This window comes from Lineus longissimus, chromosome 18 (genome assembly GCF_910592395.1).
Source record: "Lineus longissimus chromosome 18, tnLinLong1.2, whole genome shotgun sequence".
Classification (NCBI taxonomy): domain Eukaryota; kingdom Metazoa; phylum Nemertea; class Pilidiophora; order Heteronemertea; family Lineidae; genus Lineus; species Lineus longissimus.
In genome coordinates this window covers 12,735,278-12,755,888 of record NC_088325.1, presented here as the reverse complement: position 1 = coordinate 12,755,888, position 20,611 = coordinate 12,735,278, and the positions used below count along the sequence as shown (strand labels likewise).

The 20,611-nt window shown below is 42.4% G+C and overlaps 2 protein-coding genes across 2 annotated transcripts; both read right to left on the bottom strand.

The window, feature by feature from the left end:
• Positions 1–485: 485 nt before the first annotated feature.
• Positions 486–2,080, bottom strand: LOC135502231 (cilia- and flagella-associated protein HOATZ-like). The gene is made up of 4 exons (XM_064794890.1): positions 1,903–2,080; positions 1,555–1,596; positions 1,173–1,303; positions 486–934 (listed from the first exon to the last, which is right to left on the bottom strand). The coding sequence occupies exons 1-4, from the start codon at positions 2,078–2,080 to the stop codon at positions 767–769; spliced, it is 519 nt and encodes a 172-aa protein (XP_064650960.1). The 3' UTR covers positions 486–766.
• A 711-nt stretch (positions 2,081–2,791) lies between these two features.
• LOC135502084 (zinc finger and BTB domain-containing protein 11-like) lies at positions 2,792–14,032 on the bottom strand. The gene is made up of 2 exons (XM_064794625.1): positions 13,927–14,032; positions 2,792–13,083 (listed from the first exon to the last, which is right to left on the bottom strand). Exon 2 carries the CDS (start codon positions 12,955–12,957, stop codon positions 10,612–10,614), a length of 2,346 nt encoding a protein of 781 aa, XP_064650695.1. The 5' UTR covers positions 12,958–13,083; positions 13,927–14,032; the 3' UTR covers positions 2,792–10,611.
• Between the last annotated feature and the right edge of the window lie 6,579 nt (positions 14,033–20,611).

Below are 20,611 nucleotides of genomic sequence, written 5' to 3'. Positions count from 1 at the left end.
TTGTCTTTCATGGTCATTCCGTCAGCGATGGAGTACTACTGCCCAAGTTCTTATCAAAAGGCCCCATAGATCCTTTCCACGACAGGAACACCTCTTTGACATGCAGGGATTGGCCAGAGCTCTCTGTGCTTGGTGGAAGCATTGTGAGGTCTTCCACCTGGAAAACCGCACATGCAAGTTGCCCCAAACAACATACCAAAGGATAGGATCTATCCAGCATTAGAGGCGCCTGTATCAATTGGGACCATTGTTTCCAAACCAAAGTACAATGGGATCCAATTAATGATAAAACTTGTCCTTCTGTGCCATCCAATAATCCAAAGTCTCTCCATTCTGGAGAGAAAGCCGTCAACTCTAAAGATGTGTTGTACTCCAAACATCTTTTGTTGAGGTAAACTCTTGAGCTAGACAGAATGTTCCAATCTCACGTAATGATAATATGGAATATACTGTGAAGCCCTTAAATAACCATAGAAACATATGTATTCAATATACAATTTTAATTGAAACTTAATAAACATTTACAGAACATGGAATTGTTGTTACTCACAGATTGATACCACTCGTTGAACCGAACCTAACCCCTGGAATGTCTCTGTAAGAAAACTCATGTCTATTCCTTGAGGACCGAATAAGGATGCCTAGGCTGAACCTTGTACCTTTGAATATGATTCTCACCAAAAAAATATCACATGTGGCAAACACCATGCAGATTCCTGGATGACTTTTCCTTGATTTATATCACAGTTCGCATTGTCCTATCACCTCAATCCGAATCCGAGTCTATATTTGGAATTCCTTTTTCTCTATCGAATTCGTCGATCTGTTTTAAACAGTCTGCAGGGTCCTCCTCTTCATTTCCGGAGTCAGCAGCAAGGGGAACTGGCTCCGGCCGTTTGATACCTTTGACTTTGTTAGACGAAACCATTTCTTTCTGCAAAAGCAAATTTAACAGATTTTTGTTTGGGAACATTGTGAACGTTGTTAACAGTCAATAACTGATTACACCTGGGCTAGAATGGTTTTTTTAAACTAGTTTAGTCACTTTGACTTAAAGACTTGACACTATCTTGTCTAAGAAATGTCTGATGAACGGCTCAAGGGGGGGATTTTTGGCCTGAAGAAAGATCTGTGTCGGAATGGTGCTGAAAGTATTTCAACAGCCAACTCACCCTAATTCTCTCCCTCCGCTGCTTTTCCAATAGTGCCTGAGATTGTTGTTTTTTATTCCATAGTTCTTGAAGTTTTGCCTGCTGAATTTGATTTTCTTCCTCATGAGCTTTGGTAAGGAATTGAACTAATTCTGGAATAAAACAGACATGTCAGTTAATTTGACTATACTATACTATTCTTTGTCTCAATTTTTAATTGATCGGTGGTTAGTGAGTAAGTTACCAAGTTCATGTACAGGATGAAAAAGAAATAAAATAGTATCTCATAGACAAACCAGGTGTGCTTAATCTGCTGCCTGCTACATTGAAAGACTTGGCAAGGGGGTAGGCTATAGGGGCTACCCTGTGAGTGTGATGTTTAAAACATGTTGAATATACTTACTTGGCGGATATTCTAATTTATCAACAGGTGGAGGTTGGCTGCCTGAAAAAAGAAGCATTGGCTGAATGATTTTGAACAGAACAAAAATAATGAATAAGCCACACACCTGTAGCCATGTAGGAATAGGATAGGGCCTCATCAGGCTCAGGGACGTCAGTGGCATCAAAAGTTTGTGAGTTTGACTTCCAAAAGGATCGCACCTCTTTCATTTAATGTAGTCACTTCTCACCATACATTGCTTATCAATACCCAGGAGTATGACATCTGATTCAGTGTTATCACGCCACGCTTGCAATTGCATGAATGTAAAAACGGCGCCCCATACGGTATGCCATATCACAAACTTACATTCATTGACCGTTTTCATCCTCTGCTTGACGTTTCCCGACACCAACCTGGATTCTATTGGCGGATGAAGTTGAATAGATTGCCAGAAACTCTTGGCATACGCCACATCTTCAGGTGTGGAGTCAGAAAAGACAGTTCTTTCGGCACAAATGCCAAATTCTGCAACATTGGTCGCCATGATAAACAATGAACATCAGCGCCGCTAAACGGCAACATGAGAAACTGATGTACAGAAATATGTAGTGCCATTCCAGCAAAAGTTATTTCACCCTAATGGAGACGTGCACAGACCTGCCTGGTTCAGGAGGACTCCAGAGAGGACAGACATCAGTCTACTGAACTGAGGCTTCATGATTGTGATGTACCTCTCCTTGACTCACGACTGGGTAGACTAAACGGGATAGTTAGCAAGCAACAACATTGTCATTGTTAATGTTCAGGCAGCCTTCACAGAATACCAAATATGTATTATACGAAGGCAATACAGAATGTGACTTGGCTCATACTTTTGGGGCAAACCACCACTTCCACCTCCCATTCATCTGTACTCTATCACCAACACAACCTACAGTATATTTATTGTGTCCATGTTGCCAAACTGTTCCTCGTCCTGTCACCTCATAAGAGGATCAGGATGACGAGGAGAGACAACCAGGATGACAAATGGACTGCATAGGAGTCCACTGTTTATGTTCTTGGGTCATCTATTCCTTTCTTTTCAGCAGGGCTGTATTTAGCGGGGGGGGGGGATAAGGTTGTATGATTGAAGGGGGATACGTTTGTATGATTGAGGGGGGTACGGTTGTATGATTGAGCAGCGTGATAACTGGTATTGCTCATTCTGTTAGGCACCATCTCTTTCACAATGATGAAAAGAAAAATACCACCATTTTACAAACATGACAATTTTTTATTGTGCTGAGTAAGCACATGATCTACACAATACATGTTGTGATGCTAAGAATACATATAACAATCAGTGGCACAAGTTCATTCACAAATTACACAATACATGGGAGAGAAAATCACGACCACTTAGTAACTAATGATATATCACCCCACAGATGCTGTTCTCCATATCAGCGAGAGGGTTTGCCATATTGCTGAGGATGTCTGGTTACCGAGGGACTCCATGCACACTTCAAGGAAACATCGCTCTCACTTGAGCCATCAGATGACTAGCCAATTACAGCGGAAAATTGCTGAAGGCCTACCAAAGCCTCTTGAAGACACAGGTCCTTACAAGGGTAACTGTCAATCAGGAAAAAACACTCTTACTCCATACCATGTCTACACGGAATTGAATATCCTCCCAAAGCAATTTCTCAAAGCAAGCTTCCAGTTTTAAATAGTTAAACAGTTGACCACTGGCAGAGTTGTACTACAGATGCCCAAATGGCACATATTCAATTTTGAATTCTAAATCTAACTGCTGTCAAACTTACAATTCTTTCTTTGTTTTGACAATCAAACCCAGTTTCTCTTCATTCTATTCACAGATACACCCATTTTCAAACTTCACTGAAAGGCAGTCTTGCACAATTATTGGCCAATCCTTCTACATATCAATTCTGAGGTAAATAAGAGGACACCCTGAGTTTTTGCAACCCAGGGGTACGCCATATTAAAACAGGTCTGTGACAACTTTCACCCAATAAAGCCCTCCCAAATCACCTGCTAAATGCAAAGTGGCAACAGACTGCCAAAAAAGCCATAGCATTCCTGAACTGCTAGAAATATTCAATCAATTAGCAAGCTAAACCTTAACTTTGTGACACCCTGAACAAACTTGCACTCCATCCTTCTGTTTCCTCAGCAATATGGCAAACTACAACAATTCTCTGTGATATGGGGAACACAATCCAAAGATGTGTATGCTTAGTTTGTCCTGTTGATGTAACTTCTTGGATCATATAAGATAAAATAATAAATTCGACTTTCATTTCATTCTCGGTTTCAAACTTGGTCAATGACAAAGGCCAAAATTTCAACACATCAAGTGTAAGATGCTTTAGGCAACAGCAGTTTTGACAGATAGCCAGAACTGCGTGGGTTGGTATACGTAATCTAAAGCCTTGATATGCTAAGTCCATGGTTTTAAAGAAGGATTGTGGGGTTTCAATCCTCAGTACTTCATTAGCGGTTTTTAGCAAATTTCATCACATATCTATTAAGATAAAAATTTGATTGAAAAGCCTGGCCAAATAATATATACACTTTTCTAAGTTGCAATTGAACCAACTTATCTTAAAAACAGTTTTAAACAGTTTGGTTCTTTAGAGGAAAATCACCCAAAAAACCAACTGTTGGCTTAAAGCCTTTTACCCAATCTATCACGGCCTCCTGTCTCATCAACAGAACAAGCTAACACAACTAAAACTACATTTATAAGTACAATTATACGCTGCACATAATGATACATCATTAGTCAGAGAGATGTCTTCTTAGCGCTTAAAAAAACCTTCAACACCATAATCCATGGCACAAAATGGCAAAGTAATTCAAAAGGCAGAGAAATGCCCTTGTTCAATGTTTCAGCAAGTATCAGGCCTCTCAATTACATGATTCCTACACCGTATAACGGTGTAGGCCGTACAGGATGTCCCCAAATTAGGTCCCCTAAATTTTTTATTTTTTTTTTAATAATATGACCCCCTGAAGCGTTTTTTGACCCCTAACATAACCAAATCTCATCCAAATGGCCTAATTTTATAGTTTTACCCTAAAATTATGATTTTTCAGGTGTATGGGGTGATATCAGTCACTAACTTTGATTTATGACGTCGCTGTTCAGGCAAATTGGCGCGATGAAATGTCGCCAAATTAAGCTAAAAAGCAAAAAAACATGTCCCCAAAATGGGCTAAAAAACTACAGGGTGTAGAGGTTTCCACGTAATTGAAAGGCCTGAGTATACTACCAGAATACCACAGTCATTCGTGAGCCTCTCAAATCTACCTAGCACATCAGAAATACATGTAGAAGGGAATTTAGTATAGTTGCTCTGTTTCAGTACACGATAATGGCCATAAAAGATGAATGACTTTTCCATAACCATTTCAGATAGAAAATCAATATCAAGAATGGTAATTTTGCAATAAAATTTCATACGAAAACACACCCAATATCTTTGTGGTCATTATTGTAACCATGAACCATGTCAAAAATAACATCATTACCATAACATTTTGTCAATGACAGGCACCCATCACTTTTTAAATTGGGACAACCACCGAATATTTTTCAAACAGCCGCAGCCAAGCACTGAGAAAAGAACACATCTCTCCGACAATATCTAATTGAATTCAATGTATGTAACAAACATAAAAGCTAAGACCACCAATATAGAAACCACCCTGTATTTAAAACTAAGGACCCAAAGTTTCTATGCTTCATAATCACTATAAACAATCGTACGACTAGTTATTAAATTCATTATAGATTTGAATCATTGTCAAATATTTCTTTTCTATAATTTCATTTTTGGTCATAGGCATAATTTCTAATTTCAATCGTTTTCAAATTCAATACAACTTCCCCGCAAAAAACTGATATTTCATGATAATTTAGGCCATTCCTAAATTTTTTTTCCCTCTATTCAGCGTGACTTTCTTTTGACGTGTATCACTGAATATGACCTGTGGAGTTACCTTTATGAAATGTGGAGTTACCTTTAACATTGTTTGAATTTCTCCCTCACAACAAGAAGAACAATAAACTGTGTTGATGCAATTAAGCCAGGTGAGAGCCGCATGTAGAAAGGTCTATTTTACCTGCAATACGCCTGCGAGAAACACTCGCACCTCAACTAACTTAGCTGCACCAACACAGCCCAGGATCAGTCTCAAATCAAACCACTTCTTATCTCCCACAATAGCCAATAGCGGAAATCTCTATTTTTATTACCTTTAACACATTAGCAGGGTAAAAATGTAGAAGAAATCTGTGGAAAAATTAGCATGCTCGAATTATTCATTGTACACAATAATATCAATATCATAGTCTTTGATAACTTCATACAACTATAAAAGCTATCCAGCCAAGATTTAACAAAACAAAGCAGTCTTTGAGGACATTATTGCTGGTGATGTACAGCATTCCTGAGAGTTTGATAATTCTCTTAGGTCTGTTTGGGAATGCTGTCTACTGCTACACCACTGGACCTTCTACCATGACCCATGTTACTATTTTGAGAGATTCATATTAACTTATCCCTTTTTGCTATTATCCACACTTTTACCTGTAACAAATGGAACATCAATTCCTAACACAGGGTGGTGAAAATGAACCCCAGAGACAAAATTGTCAGATTACAACTTGGGACAGACAGGTCAGATATGTAACTTTATGTTTTCTTCCACCCATTGAGAGACCGAGAGCATTCGAGTTTGGAAATGATCCCAAAAACTTGGCCCTACAAATTCATGTTTGGGAGAGAGAGTTGTCTCCTTGTTCACTTGGATGGTTTGCAAGAATCAAGTGCTCACCGCATCTTAGTGGCAAAGCGTTCTCGGACTGAAAATGAGCTTGAACCATAAAGCTACACTCACAAACAAAACAGCCAAACACCACCAACTGGTATTAGTATCAAACTGACACTAACACTGACTAAATTTCTTTTTTCTCCAGACTAAATTGGGATTATACCATACACGTACATATCAAAATCTTTGGATTCAGACAAGTTTTTGGAACTGTAACATAAGATGAATTGAAAACTTTTGTTGTTCAAGTGCTTCTAAGAGTAGAATAAGTCATATGATAATCATTATTACATGAGAATAAATGCAAAGTACACAGAATAAAGTAGAATTATACAGATAGAGAATACAATAAAGACTGCTTGTAAACAACAGATGGGGTGTCAATGAGGGATTGATTGCTGCTGGTGGCAGGACTATGCTAACAGTCCAATACAAAATGGACCGCTTGCTCAATTGGTTTTAACAGTAAAGTTGGTGTTTAAAGTCCTGACACTAAATGTAGATCAAATTGACCAAAGGAGATAACGCTTTTACTGAGGGAAGATCTTCTTTAGTGTGAAATTTTTATTCCATCCATGACACCAACTCCGTCATCAAAAGGCACACTGTGGGGCCAGACAGAGCTAAATTAGCACCACTTGCTTTCATTTTAACCTGGTTCTTTCACTTCTGCCACCTATTGTGATAGGTTGGCCCTAGCATTTCCAGTGGGCAAAAGGTAAACACGCTACCCAAATGGACTTGACCTATTTGAAAGTGAGTAGCTTTTCAAAAGATTCTGTTGGAGAAAAACAGCATGTACATTTACAGACAGTCAATACAAAACAAACTCAATCCTTTTAACATTTCAGTACCACAGGAATTTTTCCCGACGCGAAGCATTTCCGAATAAATTCGGCTAGTTTATCTGCACCTGATCGCGATTTTTCATGACGCCTGCCTTGCGCTCGAACAACTCCATCGTAGATCGAGTAAAGCATCCGAAAATGCACGCTTACTTTTTGCAAAGTATTCTTGTGATGTGGCAGCAACTTTGCGCTTGAAAAGATCATTACTCCATCATGCGCTGTAATCGTTTCTAATTTTGTTCTCCGTGAACAGGGCCCGAAAGTGCATGGGAACTCATTAATTCTGATTCTAGAGGCGAAGTTTGTACTTGTAATATAACGAGCGCGCATTTTGAATTAAATTTTTACGAACATACGCGAGAACTGCGAAATATTACTTCAATTCATTTGTCCGGCTCAAAACTTGGGTATAAACATTGATTTGTGCTCAAGGTTTACATACAGTTGGTGTAGGTATAATGATATAGACTTTTTGGTGCAATTTAAATGAAGTATAGAATACACTAAAAGTTGAATACAAAGTTGACTATAACATGTCGTAAAAAGATAACAAACACTACATGAATCAAGTCATGACTATGGCAACTCTACAGTGGACAAGCATAGAAAAGGTACTGGAGAGAGGGAGGGTGCCTAAAGGGCTGACCATAGGTACCACCATTTTTGCCAGAACTTGAAATCCTACAGCAATGAGAACTCCTTCAAAATGAAGTGAATGTCCATTTAAAACCTGGGAGGCTGCTCTTTGGCAAACAAAGAACTACTTCCCAACCTTGAAATTGGCATTCACTCTGTTTTGAAAGATCTCGGATCAGGTTTCCAAGTTCTAGCCAGTGTGGTGGTCCCCACGGTCAACCCTTAAACCACTTCAATATTTTGGTTTTGGTTCACCCTGCAACTCAAAGGAAGTCTTGTACAAGTAGGGTCCCATTCTGCAATAAAGCTTTTTATGCTTGCCCGCAAAGAACTCACAGGGACTGATACTGATAGAACAGCATAACTAAAACATGCAACATAGCTTGAGAAAACTTCAAGACAAACATGAGGTGAGGAAAGTCCTAGAGAAAGAACACTGAGAAAAACCGTGGAGTTCACTCTGGAAAACAAACAAGGGATTCCTGGAAACTTGAATCAAAACCAAACTTAAAATTAAGAAAGGAAAATTTGAAGAAAAACATAACCATAGATTTTTAAGGGATTTTAAACTAAACAAGATAGGTAGGCAAGAAAAGAAGTCTCGAATCATATCAAATGTCCATTTTTAAACAAAAAAAAACAATCTGGGCAGTCCCATTGCTATCACGGGACAGTCCCATTCCTATCAATGCTAGAAAAAGTTTTCCTTACATGTCTTACTTATGATTCAAACATCACTGGTAGTAGGTCATGCTCTGCCTTGTCAAGGGAAAATCAACCCAACCAACCGATTTCAAAAATCAATGCCAAAAGGAATAAGCCTAAATGATGGTGCCTGAGCATAAGAATCCGATCTTTTCCTTTGAGACCTTTGACTCGAGGGAAGGAGAAAAGCAATTTTTAGCTGTGACAAAAACTCCCTTCAAAGAAACTCTAGCAATATATCAAAATTCTCTAACGTAAACATTCACAGCACATGAAGCCATAATACTTATATTCTATACGACATATAATAGTTTGATATATGTTACACATAACACAAGGCCAAAGAAACTTATCGGAAAAGATGTATAGTGAATCGCCGTCTGCACTGCCTAAGTCAATTCTCGTTCAACTATTCAACTGGCTGTACCATTTCAAGCTACGAAATCACAAAAATAAATCAAATTAAAGACGAACCCTGCAATTCATAATGAGTCTTGGGAGTCCCTCTAAACCACAACACACCTAATACTAATAGCAACTCATTAGTTCTGATGTCAATACAAAACGTACTGACCACACAAACTTTATAGTGGGTGTAGTTTTTTTACTTTTGGGCAAGCAGTCATTCACCCCTTTGGGCTTTCCCAGTTGAGTTTTAAACACAACCCCCTGAATGAAGGCCCAAATCGATTGTCGTTTTTTCCTCTAGCAAGCACACATTATGAAACGCCAAGGTTGACTAGCTAAGAAATCAAACCAACCCAAAAATACATTCCTGATCTTCTACTGACTATAAATCAACAAATCATCAACGAATCAAAACCCCTACTTTGTCAACTTTCATTTCAAAATTCAAACTCAAAGCAATCGATTTTGAACTAAAATTTAGTCGATCATGATACATGCAGATGTAGCTAGGCCTATAGATAACATATACATGAATAGTAAGGGATCCAAAAGAACTGTTACACTAGTGACATATAGGTGTATACAGAGTGTATAACTTTCGGTTAATATACGAAATTACTTTGATTGTGTTTAAAACTTCGACGCGCGCCGTGGCGATATAGAATAAAAGTCTAATTGTTCAATAAATGTTATGTACAACAAATTATCGTCATGATTCTTGACCAAAATCTTTCGCAGCGCCTGTCCAAGATATGGATTCGCCAATTATTCTACCCAATTCAATCATTTCCAACCAATCTAATAGGTGGTGCCACCAGGCAGTACACTTCAAACATCAATAGATGATTAATATTTCGCTGATTTTCAAATTATTAGGTCTTACAATCAAGGCCATGTCCTTCCCTATAATTTTCTAAATATGCATTATTCTTTGGATTAGAAGTGAAACATCTTTATATTCATAAAGCCAATTTAATCCAACTCTGTTGGGAGTAAACTGGCCCTTTTCTGTTTTTCTTAATTGGAGCGAAACGTGGACACCACCTCAGCTTAATTCTACCCAACATTTTCAAATGATCAATAAATTTGTCCATCATACCACTCAGTGGTAAAATCGTAGAATATTTTCCATCGCACAGCCATTACTGTGTTTTATCGCTATTAATAAACCTCGTTTCCAGGGGAAAGCCAGCGAATCGTATCTTACCATAAGCACCAATTAGGGTTGCTACTGGCGGTAACCAGAAAGCGAAACCCGGTCTAAAATATTGTCCTCGACAGCACAGTCCCCCCTAGCACTCAGCATCACCCTCCAATCCATCAATTAACCAATTAATCAATTTGCATCTTAAAATCTGACCTTATTCATTCACCTATTTTCTGTCGTTAGCAGCTGTAAAGTTTCTCAACGAGTCTAAATCTACTGTTTGGATTCAAGATGCATCCAAACCATCCCGAAACTGCTAAGACCCCTGATCGTCATGGCAACATACCCAAACGTCGTAAAACAGGAGACACGCCTCTTCTCCTAGCTGACAATTTCTCGACAATTGCTATTCTGAGCAATAAGGCCTAAGCCGACAACTTTAAAATGCCTCCTCCAAGCTATCGGAGGGTCGCCTGGCATTTTTCAACATGTAGCAGGATTCATCGCTGCTTGGTTCAAAGTTGCCTGGTTCATTACATTGGCCAAAAGGTACTCCATCGCGGGCATCGGGCCCGGATGTTGACTCGGGTGAACCTCGGGCGGGCGGTCCCACTGCGTACAATTCTGATGCATCTTGTTGTGCGCCTTCAACGAATTCGAATGGCGGAACTTCTTGTCACAGAATTCGCACGGGTATGGGTACGCATTCTCGTGGATCAAACGGTGACGCCGTAAATTGCGATGATCGGTGAATCGCGCGTCACATTCAGAACACGCGTACGGTTTTTCGCCAGTGTGGATGTAACGGTGCGATTTCAAACTTCCGAGAAAATTGAACTTGGCGCCGCAATAGTCGCATAAGTATTGACGCTTCTCGTAGCAGCTGCGCTGATGCGAGCGCAACCCGTTAACCTGCGCAAAATCGCGGCCACATTTTTCGCATTTGTAATGTTTCTCGGGCCCGTGAATTTCCGCATGCTTCTCGACCTGCGATGGTGTCGCTGCGCGAAACAGGCATCCGGGATAGGTGCAGATAAACGGCTTCTTTTGACCGTGCAGTGACAGCATGTGATCCCGGTATGGGCGCTGCTGTTTGAACGACATGTCACAATAACCACACCTATAGGTGACGCCAGTGTGCGATCTATGGTGACGTGTCAAATGTTCCTGACGCTCATACTTACACCCACAAATATTACACTCGAACATCTGAATGGTATCATGCTGTAACAGATGGCGCTGATACGTATCGTTACGCTCAAACTTGCGACCACACTTCTCACAAACCTTTGTTCCTTTACCTTTACGTCTCCCTTTCCTTACTTTTGAAGGATCTCGCTCTCGTTTCGCTACGCCATCTTTTGGAGGCCGACCTCTCTTCTTCTTCTCGCCATCGGGAATCACGCGCTGTGGTTTTGCTTTCCTGCCTCGTCGCTTCTTTGCCGGGATCACCTCGTCCAGTTCGTCCTTCTCAAGCACCTCCTCTTTGATGTCAGTCAACAGACCGTTGCCGTTTTCCCGCTTGTAGTCGCTGTAATCTTCAATATCCGTCTTTTCATCATCCGTATCATCGGGATCGCTTTTCAATGGTTCATCTTTGATATCGTCGTTAAGATCATCATCATCGTCCAAATCATCATCGTGATCATCGATGGAGCTCATGTCGCTGTCTGCAACATCGTCCGGGTCCGATGCCTCCGACAAAGCATCTTCATCACTAAGTTCTACATCATCGATATCAGAATCGTTATCAGATCCATCGGCATCACTATCTTTGTCGTTTACCTGACTGGAAATAGGGGGCACTGTGATCTTCAGCTTGATAGGAGCATGGTTGCTGTTGGTATGGTTATTCGTACTTGCAACGTTGTTCGTTTCGATTGGCGTGTTCACCGAATGGTTTGGCTCTGTGGGGGTGTGGAGAGGCGGCGACATTGTCACCACGGGCTGCGACACCGAGTTAGGCGTTGGCGGACTGTCCATGTGGTCACTTACTGCGCCATTCCTCGGGAGCTCCATCGAGTCCATGTGACTATTGCTGTCAAGGTAATTTGATCGTCTCGGAACATTATTAGTGTTCATGTTCATCCGACAGGAAGCGCTTGACATTGGCGGGAGGCCATGAACGTTGTTATGGGTATGGTTTGGGGGGTCCGGGGGCTCCGGCATCTCCATCTTTGGTTGAATATTTTGAAAATCATTCTGAGTTTGCATCTGCATATCTCCCGAATGACGAAGATCATTCTGCGACGCGTGCAAGTCAGAATGACGCAGCGATGATTGCGGCATTGGTTGTTGCATCGGGGGTAGCCCAACTGATCGGGAACGACTAGTACCATACGATTCTTGCTGGTTGGAAGAGGGGTAATTATTGCCAACAGACGACCTCAGAGAATTAGCATACATGTAATTAAAAGTGTCAGCTAAACTCTGCAACGACCGATTTGCGTCATAAAAGTTTCTCGAGTCGTAATAGTTGCGAGTATCGCCACCAGCGCCACCCTGGAAAGACTCGATCACTTTCAAATAGTCCTCTAAATATTTCGTATCAAAACCAAAACCGGCGTTTAGATTCTGTCCATCGTCTGCCGGTGGCCTCATTAACGACGGGTGAGTTGGAGGTGTCCGGGACTGCGGATCGCCTCCGTAATTACTAAATCCCCCAGTGCTACATTGCGCCGGAAAGAAAGCACTGCTCGGGCTCGGACTGGGGCTCCCCTGAGGCAAGTGACGTCCGTGCTGAGGTCCGTATAACGGTGCCGAAGTTATCGGCGGTGTTGGGCAATGTCCAGGCATCTGGCCCTTATTGTCTTGCGATGAGCTCATCATGGATACAGCAGCAAATTATTGCACCAAGTAAATAAATCAAGCAAAGTGGTTGTGCTGTTTCAAACGTTTCACCGTCTTTTGTTGCTTATTCCTTATTCCTTGAGAAGGGCGGTTACTGGCACCAGCCTGAAACATGAGAGAAAATGTATCGATTATTTTGCATTGGATGAATTGGAAAGCCGAGATATAACATATAATCAAACCTCTTTAGGCACTAACTCAATCACCCTCACTTGGTCTCAGTGGGAAGCTCGATGAAATGTACAGCACTTCTGCTATCTGCCGGACATAGGTTTTGTTGCGGATGTGCCCAGGGTCAAGCAGGGAGTCCATAACAAGCAGGAAGCACTGTACATTTCATTGCCCCTCCACCTGTCATGCCTAGTTGTTGAACGTGGGTTACAACAGGCTACAACGTTCCCAAATGCAGGAGACCCCATCTGGATCCGCCATTGGATTGTCTCGTCTGCGCACTGCAAACTGTCCTCAAACAAAATCCTGTACAAACCCCGTCAACAAGATTTCCAGTCACTGATCTTTGTCAAGCATGGCAGAAGCTGAACAAATATCTTCCCACTTCAACAGTAGGCCTACTAAGGCCTACAGTTACTTCCTCTGCCTCTGGCTCTGGTCCACCCACGTCCAGTCCAGCCCAGAATAGAGAATATGGCATGTTTCTTCAGTCATTTTTATTTATTCCCACAGGGCCACAGCACCCTTGGCCTAAATATCAAGACCATGATGTAACAAACGAGGAAAGGCACTCGACCGGAACTATCTTAATGCGGTAATCACCAATCATTGAGGACACACACCGTCACCCGTGACATTGTCCACATGCGTGACGAGCACACCGAGCAGCGAATGAGCAGACCGATGGAAAATTTAAGACCAGAAATCTCAACTTTCTTCAGCCATAACTTTTCTCACAGATGGGGCAGACATTTGATTTTAGCATTAACTGATTACCTGACTTCACATCTATCAGGCTGGGGTATAGAAATCTCTAAACAATGTTGCATATTTGTTAGAAAATGGTTTTATTGTCGTGCTTTCAGGAAAATGGCAGTCTTCATCCGCCATCTTGCCCGATCATACGGGCACTTGCACTTCCAATCTCGTCACCGAGGATTGAGAATGCATACTGTATTTTGTAGGCGAAATGTACTACGGCATAGGGAACTGGCTTCATACACCCTTTCAATGCAAAAACCATTAGCTGAATATCAGGCTGGTCATTCATTTGCATAATTAAAAATATCTTCGTCATCAACTGATCAATTCTTGAATCCATAATGATTCAAATAATAGATGGGGCAAGGAAACTGTCTGTCTTGATCGAATGCACTTTTGAGATCAAATATAATGGGAGGACTTAATTTAATTAGATCTACAGGCCGGTCCACTGCGTCCGGAGTGTATCACAAACTGACAATAAGGGGTTAATGATCTGATATTAGTTCTTGATTTCATTACAGAGCCAGAGAGGCCCGTTTAGCCCTGAGCCAAACTCGCGCGCCAGTGCCGAAATAAAAAAAATTCAGCGAAATCAGCGCCTCTAGTGTCAAGATTGGCCTAGAACCAACCCCCAATGGTGGTTACACGTCACTGGCCACCTGGCGGAGCTTATACGTACCGACACATGGCAAAGACGTACCACGTGCGAATCGATATACTGATATCCATACACGGCCCTAGAGGGCACCACCATACGGTACATTCCGTGTGACTGCTAAGAAGTTGGTCGTCGATTTTCAAACATGGAATATGAATAAAATCTGCTTGTCCATACTAACAACCAAATGTTAGGCCTTGATTACATTACAGAGCTAGAGAGAGGCCCGTTCAGCCCGGAACCAAACTCGCGCCAGTGCCGAAATAAAAAAAATTCAGCGAAATCAGCGCCTCTAGTGTCAAGATTGGCCCGGAACTAGCCAATAGTGGTTACACGTCACTGGCCACCTGGCGGAGCTTATACGTACCGACAACATGGCAAAGACGTACCACGCACGTACCACATGCGAATCGATATTGATATCCATTCGCGACCCTAGAGGGCACCACCTTACGGTACATTCCGTGTGACTGCTAAGAAGTTGGTCGTCGATTTTCAAACATGGAATATTTTCTTGAATAAAATCTGCTTGTCCATACTAACAACCAAATTTCAGTACTTTATGTCTGACAGAGACAACTCATAATCATACGAAAAACCAACTGTTAGAATTTTTTGGCGTCGTTAGAACACTAAAACTTATTCCTAGCCGAAGATCCTGCCAATCCAAATACAAAAATTAGGCCCCCGGCAGCGGCCGCCCAGCGCCACTACGCGGGGCGTAATGGTATTAGGCTTATATTATGTCACAACACAATCATGTGGGTGTGGATCGAGACTGGTATGATGCTGTTGAAACAACGTAAAATCTCATCCTGAGGAAATCAGGGATTAAACCCTGCAATACAGGAGAAGCGAACATTAACCCCTAATTTCCTCAGGGTGCAAAAATCTGGGCACCAGTCAAAATGTCATGACATGAGCGGCCACAAAGCCTCTCTTGGAAGGAAAATGTGGGGGCCACACAATGACCAGTCTGAAAGGACCCCCCTCAAACCAAACATCATATATATGGTTCTATTCTGACTACCATCCCACCTGCTTATGGCAGTCAGACAAAAGCGTCGTGTCACATCTAAACTCCTATGCAGATCCATTCCGTCATCCTGATCGTCCTTCCCTGACGGGCGACAGGACGAGGCCGCCCACGGCGTCCGGAGTGTACAAATCGGGACCAATGCATATCTGAACCGCTAGTTTTAGCACACACAAACACATCAGCATCGCATACACTTGCTGTCATGACGACAACAACAGGAACATCACAAAGCAGGCACCAGTGTCACAAACACTCAGGGACAATGTCACAACCAGTCTGACGACAAACCGGTCAGCACAAGGGATGTGATGCCGCATTGACAGGACTGGTAATAGAATCAGCCCGCCTCGCCCTTTTCTCCAGTGAGAGATACACTCCAGACGCAGTGGACCGGCCTCGTCCCTCACCATAAGGAGATCCAATTAGGATGACGCAATGGACTGCCCCGGGAGTCTAGTGAGAGATGGCACCATCCGACAATGTCACAATCCCTAGCCTGAGCACACCCTGTTCCAGTTCAAGACACAGCCGCTCTACACTTGTTGTCGATGTCACAACATAATAACGTCCCTCAACTATTACTCTCCAACACATATATTGTTGTCTTTATTGTAGTGTCAGCCCTAAAAACTAAGAGCCAGCCAGATTTTGGTCATCATCAAATACCAGGTTCCGTTGAAAATGTATGTTCCTCTCCCTAAGATCGGCAAGTGCCGAGTGAAAGGCCCTGGAGCTCAGAATGGACTTTCGTGACCAGCGCGTGCAAACTACATTATAGGCTTCCGGGGCAGTCCCTTGCGCCATCCTAATTGGATATCCTTATGCTGGGGACCAGACCGGTCCACTGCGTCCGGAGTGTAGTGCAAACTCGCACAGTGACACAATTTAAAGTAGGGTCAAGACTGCATTTTGAACCTCAATGGTATTGACATTGCTAAGCTTCCAGACAACCCGCGTCAATATGAGCGGAGGCTACGGTGGCAATACCGCTGGAAGTTCAGTATCCAAGATTGCAGCGCGTGGTCGATTTGGAAGGTAAAGTTGCAGCCTACAATTGGAGCTGATCTCGCTCTTCTCCACAAATTAGAGCGTGATTGTTTAAAGGGAGTAGAGACCATGAGGTTCAGGACGTTCTACCTCGAGAGTTGGGTAAAAACTACATATGACATTCGACACTATCCCGCAAAATGTTTTTTACTCATAACTTTTGGAAAACTTCTCGCAAATTATACACAAATTTCTCTGATTTCATTTCATTACAAAAAAAATAATATTGTACAAGTGCCGCATTACAACAAAGGCGCGGACTGGTACAAAAAAATTAAATGCACCTGAGGTCATATCGGGTGTCAAATAGCACACGCTTTATTCTCAGCGTAACCAGAGAGTCAGGGCATTTTTCACTACTTCGTCGTTACAAAATATTGAGAGGCGGAGTATATTGAAAACCACTGGTTATACCCAGGATGTCTTCAGCGGAGAAAGAGGTGGTCGTACACCATTTCCCAGTTTGTCAATAATGACCAAGCACAATGTTTGATTGAGAGATGATAAACATGGCGTGTGATGATCGGGTATCCTCGTCAACATGAATATTCCGGACTGATTTTCACGATTTATGATACGAGCAGGACAGATTATTATTCAGGCTGGCAGCCTTTCCGTGCTTCACGAAAAATGGCTTCGCTGCAAAATATTCCCGAATCCAACTTTCTCGATATTTACGTTCCATTTTACAGTCCGGTTTTTCTCCGGTAGCAGACGACGAAGAGCGGTCTGTGTTTCATTTGAAATTGCCGCCGTCAATCCTTTGGTCTAAGCAACGAGAAAATACCGAACCGACACATTTTGGCCTACCATCTTTCCTCTTCACTTCTGGGGCAGTACATTGCCTGCGTCAATCATCCCAATTGGATCTCCTTATGACAGGACGAGGCCGGTCCACTACGTCCGGAGGGTATATCATTCAAGCTTCGTCGGCGTATTTCAGTTTATCATCGACAGCGACGTCAATTTCAAAATGGTCGACAACATCAAAGATGGCCGAACGATTCCTTTATGGTCTGCAACAGACGATTTCTCCTCTATATCTGCAATTGCACCTGATTTAGTTCGTGAATATCCCGCCTTAGAATTAGTTCTCACCATATTCAACAAATGGGTTTTCTTCGTCTATTGCTTTTTCGGTGTTTTGGGGAATATGACGTCACTATTTATCACCACGAAACGGGAGAATCGGAACATCAGCACGTGCGTGTACATGTCCGCATTAGCATTTATGGACACTGTGGTCCTATTGACGAGGTTCGTTTACGGAGTTTTATTCAGCCACGGTCTTGGCGAGGCAATACAGCCGCAAAGCAGTAGGAATTTTACTCTGTTGTAAGTTTGGTTCATTTGCCCTTAGAGTACTCTAGGATTTGCCCATGTCATTTTACACGCGATTCTTTGATTACAACTAGTTTAGGTGTCCGATGAGTAAGAGAAGGGGGCCGTGTGTGGATAAGGAGGAAACTAGGTATCTCAATTGCATGTCGCCGAGATCGGAATCGCACGGTGCTGGGAAAATTATCACAGTTTCCAACTGGGGTTAAGGGTATGTTTCCACTGAATGCGATTTTGCTTCAATCACTCTACGCATGAGACATCGCAGAGCAAAAGCTTCCGTTGGTTCGGTTTGGGTGCGGTGAAGTAAAAATACAATATATACCCGTAACACGTGCGTTGTCGCAATCGCATGCAGTGGAAACTTACGTACCCTAACGGAGTCCCCAGAGCAAGTCAATGCCGCCAATACATTATAAACAAGCGGCTAAATAACAAGCGAAACATGCGTCTTCCACTGCTGACCGGCATGTTATGTACAACAGCTATGCCTGACATGACGGAGTAGAGAGGCTGACGCAGGCTGATCGACGAGTGATGGCTTGATCAGGCTGATAGGTCCATCGAGGATCCTAACTTACAAAATAGGATGACGTTGCAATGAATGTGATGAAAACGCTGGACTTGTCTCTTGGTAGCTTTCCCAAGCGGAGGTAAACAGCGTTGGCATCAAGTTCCAACAATTATGTAACAACGTGAAGTGAATGGCAGCCTGCGCATCAAATGATATCAACTTGATGATATGAAGGGGCATCCTATCATGCTTTGGTGGGTTATGATGGAATTGCAGTTGTGCATGGGAAATCATGTGACCCGTCATGTCATCAGATCATTTGCAGTCACATGACCTGTTAATCACTTCGATCTGAGCCGGTATATTCCGCTTCCCTTTTTTCAGTTTCCTGTGGTACGGATCTTACACTTCGGCAATGGCGTCCGGCCTCTGCCTCGCTATGATGAGCATGGATCGCGCATGTGCAGTTTTATTTCCGTTGAAAGCGAAATCGCATTGCACGCCATCAAGGGCGAAGAAAACTGTCATCGTGACTTGTATAATTCCTGCCATTTTCAATATGAACATGTTTTTCACGTTTAGTGTCGTCGTGGACGGCACGACGGGAACGGAAACAGCGACTCTGAGCTCCACAAAGCCCGCTTGGTTGGAAATCGTCGTGAGCGCCTACATGTTACTTGTGGGTACAATCGTTCCGTTCATAGTAATCATAACTTGCAACGCCCTCATCATAAATAGCGTCAGAAAAGCTGCACTTTCGCGGTCAAATCTAAGCTCAGCAGACGAGAGGAACGAGAAATCGCGAGGAAATACGAGAAGTAGCGAAGAAAAGCATTTGACACGAATGTTAATTTTAGTTTCCGTCGCGTATGTCGTTTTAAGCATCCCGTTTCGTATCTTCGATTTGGTACTTTCGGTACCGGATGTTGTCAAGAAATATGACTTAAGTGACCCCTATTGGACACTTAGGTTAGGAGTGGAAATCTGGTCTATTGGCGAGTTGTGGAATATTAATTATGCTGTGAACTTTTATTTGTATATCCTCGGAGGTGGTAAAAAATATCGGCGGGATGCCATTGACGTGTATACGTCTTGTTGTAAACGGGTTCAAAGTAAGGAAACATAACAATCTTGACACCAGAGGCAGTGATTTCGTTCCTTCGTCACTGTGCGAGTTTGGGAACATAACTATCATTTCATTATGTACTACATGTACATACTCGAATACCAAGGTCAGTTGCATGCTCCGTCGTACATAAGCCCTGAAGCTCCGGCTGCATGTCCTAGTTGATGGACGACCTTCAAGTTTCTGATATTGCTGCGACCGGTGAGGTAGGAAAAGCAGTCCAAGGATAGAGTGTCCGGGACAATTAATGATTCTTATTGTCCAGGTATTAAATGTCTCGGCTCTCCATACCTAAGCTGTCACCATACAAAAGGTTAGGGTACATTTTTACGTTCGATGGCCGGGTTTGTTCATCTTTTGAGAAACGTTTCGTCCTTAGTATCGCTGATTCAAAAACGACCCAGTAGTTCTATAACTGGTATATTAGTGGTATTATAGTCAGACCACCAATTTGACCTGCTATAGCTCAATAGTGTTTCTAGTCCAGTGATACTTTTGACCCCCCTTGCTCCTCTAGGTATTTTAGTAGCGTGAGTACCACCACTTATTGACCCCGAGCTCCTGGGGCGAGCTCCTGCATGTACCTTAGTCGCCCGAAGACCACCACGTCCACATTGCCAGTGGTCGAGTTGAAAATGTTCTTTAACGTTTGAGCGACGCGATGAATCCAAATGCGCTCAGGTCGCGTATTATCTCCCCTTGTTTCGCTGCGTCGATTCTTCGTCTATTTGTTATATTGTCATATTCTAATGATCTGGAACTCCCAGAATGTCACGAATAACGGTTACAAAATCGTAATATCTTTAATGGCGAGTCATCCTCTACAACACAAGTGAAATGATATGGAATGGAGATTGTCATGCGCTACGTCATAGTGGAATGGAGCGCCTCTATCGGTAGCCGGACCGGAAGGCCTAAATATGCCCAAGGAATGCCTTCTTCGATACAGAAAAAAGTACCATAACAACAAAGATG

What these genes read in the sequence shown, in the direction of transcription:
- LOC135502231 (XM_064794890.1), bottom strand. Translation starts at nt 2,080, where the DNA reads ATGGCGACCAATGTTGCAGAATTTGGCATTTGTGCCGAAAGAACTGTC. An exon ending in TAAATTAGAATATCCGCCAA is followed by an intron (nt 1,304 to 1,554) that starts GTAAGTATATTC and finishes GTTTTATTCCAG; the next exon opens with AATTAGTTCAATTCCTTACC. An exon ending in AGCGGAGGGAGAGAATTAGG is followed by an intron (nt 935 to 1,172) that starts GTGAGTTGGCTG and finishes TTGCTTTTGCAG; the next exon opens with AAAGAAATGGTTTCGTCTAA.
- LOC135502084 (XM_064794625.1), bottom strand. Translation starts at nt 12,957, where the DNA reads ATGATGAGCTCATCGCAAGACAATAAGGGCCAGATGCCTGGACATTGC.